The following is a 9,508-nucleotide window of genomic DNA, read 5'->3' on the forward strand; positions in this document are numbered from 1 at the left end:
TTAGAGTTTAGCGGGGATATCATATTGTTGATTTTTTTCTCAAAGTAGGAGGCGAGCTCTGAGGCTTTGCTGAATGCTTGGTCGTCCGGAATAGTTGGAGGAGAAGGTTTGGTGAGGGCCGAGACATATGAAAACACTGCTTTAGAGTCGAAGATGAAGTGATGGATTTTCTGGGTGAAGAAATCTCTCTTTGTTCGGAGGATAGAGGTCCTGTAGCAGTGCATGAGGGATTTATACGCAGCCTGAGTCGTTGAAGAAGGGTTTTTTCGCCATATGTGTTCTCTGCTTCTTAGTTCTTGCTTGAGAGTTTTCAATTCAGGTGTGTACAAAGGTTTCTTGTTATCTGAGTTAGTGTGTTGAACTTTAGTGGTTATGGGGCAAGTTAGGTCAGCTACTTTATTGGTAATCTTGAACCAGGAGGAGGTAGCTGCAACTGCATCAGAAAGGTCCAGATGATCTAGTTCTTTGGATAGAAGGGAGCTGAGGTTGTCCGTGTTGCACAATTTCCTAAATTGGACCGTGGATTTATGGGGAGATTGGGGTGTGGACTGATTGATTTTCAGGACTGTGGTGATCATCCTATGATCGGACCAGGGGACCGGTGAGCATGTAGGTGTGGAGCAAGGAGTGAGACCTTCATTTAAGAAAATTAGGTCCAGTGTGTGTCCTGCTTTATGAGTAGGGCTGTTAATGATTTGTTTGAATCCCATGTAGCTAAGCGTAGAGAGAAACGTATCACAGTTGGAAGAGAGAGGAGTTGTGTCAACGTGAAGGTTGAAGTCTCCCAAGATTATAGCAGGGGCGTCAGTGTTGATATATTTGGCTATGTGTTCAATTAGAGGGGGCGGGTCTGATTCTAGAAGCCCTGGAGGGGGCGTAAATTAGACAGATTTGAAGATGATTAGATTTAAATACGGAGAATTCAAGAGTGGAATTTGAGTTGGAATGTTGTAGGGATAATCCTAGCTCTTTTTTTGCAGCTAAAAGAAGACCGCCACCTCTTTTTTTAAGTCTGTTGGATTACTATATCTACAAGTTACTGATCACACTAACGTACCATGAATTGTAGATATAATAACATTTATGCAGGGGTTCCCTAAGACCTGAAAATTATTTCAAGGGTTCCTACATTGTGAAAAAGTTGAGAAAGGCTGAGCTAGAAGGCGAGTTAACCTGTAAATCATGCACAGAAAGGTGTTACCTTGGTAAGCAGTTATTACCTGATGTTTACATTACTATGTTTATCAAAACTCCAAATTATGTATCTTTGGATCAAGTTTCTATCCTCAATGTCACAAACCAACTAATTTTATGAAAGCAATTAACACTGCTTGCAAACTGAATTAGACAGTGTTATATAAATGTACATTTTTTGTGGTGTCAGAATGATCCTTGCAGCATTCCAGCGCTATTTCCTTATAGGGCTATTGTGGAAAATTGTTCCATAATTTTTGTAGGACTCACTCTGATCCCCATGTTGATCCTCTTGCAGAGGTTTGTAAACAAAGTACAAGCAGGAAGGAGAGTTGACAGGAGGATTTCACACAAAATATTTAATACTTCTTTTTCACACTTTCTGAGTATTTCCTGGCCTTATTATATCTTATTTTCAAAGCAAAGGTCCCACTGACAGACCTGTGATATTTTAATAAAATCAAGTAATACGTACCTGGCTTAGCCTCTTCAGAATTTCAGAACCAATACCTAAACCTGTTAAAATTTTTCAAAATGGAAAATTACATCACCATGTTTAATAAAACACTTTACAGAACTGCTTTCACTTCTTATTCCTCACTAGCATACATAATGAACATCTGTACAAACATATGGCCTGAATTATGAACCTCGGCTTTAAAATCAAGAGAAATTCTTATCAGTAACCTTCAGCTCATATACAACTAATTTATGCACAAATGCTAATGAATTGAATGCCTGTGTGAAGCCAAATAATGTAGACAAGGATTGAGACGACATTAGACAGTAAGTTAGTTTCATTTAACATGAGAAATGCCTGCTAATCTCTGTGGGGGCAATTTTCAAACTGTATGCTTTGTTGCACAGTGTGAACTTTGCACCAGATTTCCTTGGAAAACTGCCACAGATACTTGACATTTGCACCTACTTCTTATGCAGGTACAGTTTGTATAGAAAATATCATATGTAGATTTTAAAATGCAATCTATGCACAGTATTTTCTGATGCTGCCAAGGCCCAGAGAACCACCTTCCCCAAATGTTACTAAAATTTCAGAAGTTGTGTAAGACATTTTCTCTATGAATGCTGTGAGAGAATACAAATTCCCCTGACACAGGATGATCTCTGAAATGCGGCCCGTATTGGAACTTTAAGTTTTGAAAGATAGCTGCTTTTGGAATGAACATTAAGAAAAGATTGGGACTTCTAAGTTCTGAAAAATAACTGCTTTTGGAGCATTCACTATGGGGTAGATTTTAAAAAATAGCGCGATCGCGTACTTTTGTTCGCGCACCAGGCGCAAACAAAAGTACGCTGGATTTTATAAGATAGCGCGTAGCCGCGCGTATCTTATAAAATCCAGGATCGGCGCGCGCAAGGCTGCTGATTTTGGGCAGCCTGTGCGCGCCGAGCCGCGCAGCCTGCCTCCGTTCCCTCCGAGGCCGCTCCGAAATCGAAGCAGCCTCGGAGGGAACTTTCTTTCGCCCTCCCCTCACCTTCCCCTACCTAACCCACCGCCCCGGCCCTATCTAAACCCCCCCCCCTACCTTTATCCATGGATTTACGCCTACCGGAGGCAGACGTAAATCCACGCGCCAAGACTCGACCCGGGGGCTGTTCCGCAGGGCACGGCCACGCCCCCGGAACACCCCCGGGCCGGCGCCACGCCCCCGGGCCCGCCCCCAAATGCCGCGTCACGCCCCCGAAACGCCACGTCATTTGGCGACGCCCCTGACACGCCCCTTTTTAAAAGCCCATGGACTTACGCGCGTCCCGGGGCTCTGCGCGCGCCGGCGGCCTATGCAAAATAGGCGTGCCGGCACGCGAGGGCCCTGCTCGCGTAAATCCGGCCGGATTTACGCGGGCAGGGCATTTAAAATCCACCCGAGCATCATTTAATAGGGGGTGATTTAAATGCATAAAAAATTCTATCAAAATGGACAGTGGACCAATGACGAAAGTTCCAGTGAGTAAAGAGGTGTAAACGAGTTGTATACTTGAAGCACACTTGCCAGTTCTGAAGATAAAAAAAATAATTTAAAATCCAAAAAATTAATTAAATTATTTTTAAAACTTTTAAAAACATTATTAAAAAATTATCAAATATAAATCCCAATTCAGTACAGTGTGATGGTAATCTCTGCAAGATATAAAAAAAATTGTGACCGGAAGGAGTACTTCTGCTTTTGACTTTCTTTATTTAAATAATCTAGTTCCGTCATGTGCTCCCGTACCTGCATCTATAATGCTAAAGAAGTGTATATTGCTCAGTTCAAAGTAGAAGTTTCACAAGGAAAGCTGCAGTTCAGCCCCATCCAAGTCATTTAATAAAGCAATCCATAAATGATCCAAGTCATTCTGAAGAAGGCAGCTCATTGTAAAAGACACTGTTGCAGTAACATGCATTGGTTCCAAAAAGCAGTTTATTCTAAAAAAATAAAAGGGTCCCCAAACTATGGTCCATCAAGCTTCTTTTAGTAGTCCATCATGTTTTTCCATTAAAAGAAAGTATTTTTAACATGTGATGGCAGCAGTAGAAAGGCTGGGAGGGATAACCCAGCCTTGCCTACAAGGAAAAACACAGCCTGGCCTGCCAGTGAAGACAGCTGCTGGTGCTGAGGCAAGGCTCTACCAGCAGCTGGACCAGCTAGGTAAGGGAGGGTGGCTAGAAGGAGAGGGAGGCAGGTGAGAGTGAAGTGAAAGGAGTGGAGGGGAAAGGGGAAAGAAATGAAGGAAGAAGAGGTGAGTAAGAAGGAAGGGAATGAATGAAAAAAGTGGGGGAAGGAAGAGAAGAAGAGTGGGTGAGAGGGAAGGGTGTACCATACACCCTTACCTACCTATCTCAGTAGGCAGGGAGCTGGTTCCTGGGGTTCTGGCAGGGTTGCCAACTTCCGAGAAATTTAGAAATAAACTGGCACACCCCATGAAACCTTGTCCCCTTCTTTTCCCAGCATTTCAAATCATCCAAAGGACCAGACATTCCCCCTGTCCACAAACTTTGAGTGGGAGCACCCTCCCATCCCTTGTGGCCCTCTTGGTGTTTTGAAATGTCCTATGTGGCCCTTCCATTGAAATATTTGGGGACCCTTGTTCTGAAAGCATAATACTATCACTGCATTTGCTTACTGCAGAATTATTTAAAAGACCTGATTCGTTCAGAATATGTTACAGCTCTACCAGTCAAAACCAGATTTATCATACAAGAAATATGTGCCCTATAACAGTGCTTCCCAACCCTCTTCTGGAGGCACACCTAACCAGTTAGGTGTTCAGGATTGGCACAATTAATATGCTTGAAATAGATTTGCATTCCCTGGGTCTGCAATGGATGCAAATCTATCTCATGCATATTCATTATGGATATCCTGAAAACGGACTGGTTAAGTGTTCCTCCAGGAAAGGGTTGGAAAACGGCCTTATAAATAAGGTTATATACATAACAAGGGACTGAACTAGCGCGAGTCTGAAACTTGTATATAACAGCCCCAGTCAACAAGTCTTCAACATAGTTATTAACCACTCATGCATCTTTCATCAGTATTCATTAATCAATTACTTTAAATAATACAAATAATATATCAAAAGAACAAGCTTATATTAAAGCTTTAAAACAGGAGTATGCTATAAACAGGTCTGGTTTTCAGGAAATCCACAATGAATATGCACGAGATACATTTGCATACAATGGAGGCCACGCATGCAAATGTACCTCATGCATATTCATTATGAATATCCTGAAAATCAGACCTGTTTGTGGCACTCGAGGCTTGAAGTTGCCTATCCTGCTTTAAAACATGGTGCTTAGCTGTTCAGTGCATTACCTCGATATTGTTCCATGACAAAGAAATCCTCCAGGTACAGTACTTTGCCAACCCATGGGTCATAGGTGAAATAATACATAGCAAAGCCTACAGTGTTTCCTAAAAATAAATAAACAGAAAATACTTAAAGGTCTGTCATCATGTGAAAAACAATTTTTTTTTTTTTTATTTATAGTTTATTGAATTTCATAACATTTACAATGAAAAGAAATTAGGATTTTTAGGGATTACATATCACTTTGTACAAGAAAAAGAAATTACAAGTAAACATTATATGTTTCCCTAATTTTTAGTCCACTTTATCTGGGAAGCTACATAAGAAAATAAAGATAATACGTCTAATCATAGAACATGTGAGTGAGATCCTAATTTGATCAATCAATTAATTAACCCAACATGTAGGCTGTTCATGAACCCCAAATCCCTCCTTATCTGAAAGAAATACCTCCAGGTGATCGGGTTGCTGAAAAACAAATTTGTTTTTTTGATGAAAAATAATACATTTGCATGGGAATTTGAGGAAGAATGTAGCACCAATAGCTAGAACTCTTCCTCGCATTGCCAAAAACTGTTTCCTCCTCCTCAGCTGGGTAGGTCTAGAGACATCGGGAAAGACCTGGACAGTTTTACCACAGAATAAGAAATTTTTATTCCTGAAATATTTCTGTAGAACAATATTCTTTTCGATTTCTAATCCAAAGACTACTATTAATGTTGCTCTAGTTGCTATATCATCCCCAGATGCTTCTAAAAAGATGTCAAATTAGGGCTTTTATCATTTATTACATCCATCTCACCCTCTTTTACTTCCCCATTTCTCTTATAACTAGATATATAATAATATTCGATATCAATAAATCATTACTTATACCCAATACTTCCTTAGTATATTTTTTGAATAACTCTTGCGGTGAGAGCAATCTAGTATAAGGGAAATTTAGGAACCTTAAGTTCTTACTTCGTATATTATTTTCCAACGTTTCAAGATTTCTATATATCATTAAAGAGTCTTTGATAAATGCATTCCCACTCGCTTGTAAAGAGGTAATTTGATTACTCATCATTTTATCTACAGTTTCCAAACTCTCTATCCTCTTCCTGTGGTCGTCCACCTTTCCCTTGATCTCAGCTGCAAAAACAGTGGATTGAGTCATGGATTGAGAAAGTCTCTTTTCCATTTTCATTACAGCCTTCCATATATCTGCCAAGGAGATATTTTCAGGGTCTGCCAGTTCAGCTTCCCCTTCCATTATTTCAGCATATGGCCTAGGCTCCAAGTCTTTGGTGCCTCCTTCTGCTGAAATTGGCATTTCAGTAATAGCGGTGGTATTCAAGTTACTTACCACCCCATTACTGTGGTCCATGATGGGTCTTTGATCCTGGACGGGACTAGCGCTCATCCCAGAAGAAAAGATAATTCCTGGGCAGTCTCTCCAGTTTGCTGATTCCCTCTACGGATAATATGACTATCCATAGGGCCTTTCATCTCTTTAGAGGCTGGGGTAGACGTTATTGGTTTTATCTTCCTTTTCTTCCCCATTTGGAGCTCTCCTCAGATCTTCCTCCAGGGGCGCGCCCCTTTGGCGCGTGGCTTCAGCGCGCCGGCGACTGCGCGCCGCTGTGCTGGTCTTTTGTAGCACAGCCTCGTCAGCTGTTAATGACGTCGGCGTTAGGAGGCGGGTTCAGCGTCTCGCCGGTACGGTCCCCCACGTCCTCTCTCGGGTCTCTCTCACCAGGTAGGCTTCCGTTTCTCCGGGGCTGTGCTGGTCTTTTATAGCACAGCCTCGTCAGCTGTTAATGACGTCGGCGTTAGGAGGCGGGTTCAGCGTCTCGCCGGTGCGGTCCCCCCCGTCCTCTCTCGGGTCTCTCTCACCAGGTAGGCTTCCCGTGAAAAACAATTTTGATATAAACTTATGTATATACATATATATATAGAAACCCAAAATTCAGGCCGTATCCTTGTTCCTTCATGCTTAACAAAAGCTGTGAGAATGATCAATGGAGGGTTGAAGGAGTAAGCGTTCTGAGGAGAAACCGCTGTGGAGAATAAGCAATGGAAACATGAAGTTTTGCAAGATGTGGAGGATGTCGGCAGTAGCCATATGAAAAAAGGCATTTGGTGATAATCAAATTAAAGAGAGAAAAATTATGCATTTTTTGATGATGATTTGAGGTTTGAAGATAGTCGTCGGTGATTAGCAGTGCAGATAAGTGAATTGATTTTCAATCAAGTGAAGTTGGAGCCTCAAGAAAGACCAGTGGTGTATCTACAAAACGATTATATTGAGAACTACTGTACGCTAATAACTGTTTTCAAATTCCCCTGACGAAGCCAGGTGAAATTAGGACCCTGTTGGGATTGGTGGAAAGATCAAGGGATTGATGTAAAGAAAAGAGTGAGAAAAAAGTGTACGATGGTTAGATTTGGTGGGTTCTAATGTAATGGGATTTTCTAACTTTAAAAAAACATTAAAAAAATGTTATGAGTGGATTATGTGTGTTTGAGTGTGAATGAGTATGAGTGGGAATGTTTTTTATCTAATATGTGTTGTGAAAAATATACAAGTATAAATTACATATTTTATAATTGGTAAAAGTTACATGAATGTTTTTGGATATTTTTTCAAAAAATAAAGAGAATTCATTGTTAAATATTGATATGTGCTTGTATTCCACTCCAGTAGGAGTGTTTTTTTGATAATCATATATATTTATTTATTTATTTATTTATTTATAGATTTTTCTATACCGGGGTACGTAAATAACATCACCTCGGTTTACATTCAAACAGTAATTCAGCATTGCGCTTTACAATATAACAAGGTAACTAAACGAAAAACAATACAGTATATAACTTTATATTATCAGCAATAAATGAGAGATTGTGGCAGTTAGGAAGAGTAGTTGAGGATTTAGATCATTGATAGTAGGCTTTTTTAAATAGCCAGGTTTTAAGGTTTTGTTTAAATTTTTTGTAACAGAGTTCCTGGCGTAATTCAGAGGGCATGGTGTTCCATATTGTTGATCCAGCAATGATGAAAGATCGTTCTTTTGTACTAGAGAGTTTAGTCAGATTGGGTGCTGGGATATTTAGTTTGGCTAAATTCTGGAATCTCGTTGGGCGGGAAGACGTTTTGAATTGTAGTTGATCTGTAAACCAGAGCATTTCTCTGTTTTGAATGGCTTTGTGTATCAGCGACATAGATTTATAAATTATCCTGTAAGCCACAGGTAGCCAGTGAAAAGACTGAAGAGCTGGAGTGATGTGATCATGGCGGCTTGTGTCGGTGATAATGCGGGCAGCTGCATTTTGCAGCATTTATATTAAGCCTTTCAAAATGTTCAAATAATTTCACATAAGCAACTTTCTGTGGGTATTTGTGTATTAAGGCTGTTTTATACAAATGCAGGAAATGATTTAATACTTACTTTTTTGGGGCAAAACTAGTAATCACAATTAATCCCTGGGTTGGGTTTGTGGCATATTGTGGACTCTTGGTCAAAGTGGCGATGACTCCTCCCATGGGGAGGAGCCCCGTGGGGAACCACAACGATTGGCTAGACTCTAGTAAGCAGACACTGAGGAAAGAAAGCTTTATTATACTGCAGTTGATGAATAGAATCTTGCCCAAGGAATGGACAGTGCTTGGTCCAGAGATATCACAGTGCTCAGACAGTCTCTGTAGCTGATGGTCTCACCCAGATGTAGCAAGGTCCGGTAGTGTTCCGCAGCGCGGGATAGGCTGTGAACCTGAAGGGTGGAATGAGGAGAGCTGGAGCGTAGCGATACTCACAGAGTAGCAGTGCTGATAACTTCCTTTGGTAGATAGATGGGAAGAGGGACCCGAGGTCCGAGGTGCAGGATATCCTGAGCAGAACAGGCCCTCGAGGAGCGAGTACCTAGGAGTGCCGAAGGGTTCCTGAAAAGAAAGCAGAAAGGACCCCTGAGGAGCGGTGTCCTTAGGTTAGGCAGATTAACCCCAAAGGGTGAGTAGAAGCGAGAGGCCCCCGAGGAGCGGGTACCCAGAGCTTCCATGGTAGCAAGATACCCTGGAGGTTAGTGAGGAATCCAAGCGAGCAGCTTAGAAGCGGTCAGAGTAGCAAAACCGTAATCCTTGCTAACTCGTTGAATTGGAGCGGAGCAGAAGTTTAAAAACCGGAGGTACTGACGTCATGCGGTAGAGCCGTCCCCAAGGTTCCTGCCATGACATATTCAAAACATAGGCAGCGTGCGTGCGCGTGCCCTAGGAGCACGCACACGCACGCTGGCTCGGAGACGCCGAGGGTTTTGGCAAACAGCAACAGAGGCAGCCATCCTTCCAAGGGAGGAGGAAAAGGGTAGAAGAGAGGTGAGGCAGAGTGGTCACAGCCATCTGCGACCAACACCCTGAGGGCATACATAAGAAAATGGATATTTACTTGGAAAGACAAGTAAGGAAATCACTTGTAAAAGACATGTAGAGGAGTCTGAGGTATGGTCAGTAAACAATACA

At 41.7% G+C, this 9,508-nt stretch overlaps 2 protein-coding genes across 5 annotated transcripts in view; one reads left to right on the forward strand and one right to left on the reverse strand.

Moving 5' to 3' along the window:
- LOC115094001 (diamine acetyltransferase 1-like) overlaps positions 1-5,110 on the reverse strand; it is a 36,219-nt gene extending 31,109 nt beyond the window's left edge. The window contains exons 1-2 of the mRNA XM_029606578.1: positions 5,016-5,110; positions 1,670-1,710 (exon numbers count right to left, since the gene is read on the reverse strand). Coding sequence (XP_029462438.1) covers positions 1,670-1,710; positions 5,016-5,094 — 120 coding nt within the window. The 5' untranslated portion in view covers positions 5,095-5,110. The remainder of the gene's footprint in view (positions 1-1,669; positions 1,711-5,015) is intronic.
- The window catches only part of APOOL (apolipoprotein O like), a 267,269-nt gene that overhangs the window by 215,770 nt on the left and 41,991 nt on the right, over positions 1-9,508 (forward strand). The window lies entirely within an intron of this gene.

This window comes from Rhinatrema bivittatum, chromosome 6, assembly GCF_901001135.1.
Source record: "Rhinatrema bivittatum chromosome 6, aRhiBiv1.1, whole genome shotgun sequence".
In the NCBI taxonomy this organism is placed as follows: Eukaryota; Metazoa; Chordata; class Amphibia; order Gymnophiona; family Rhinatrematidae; genus Rhinatrema; species Rhinatrema bivittatum.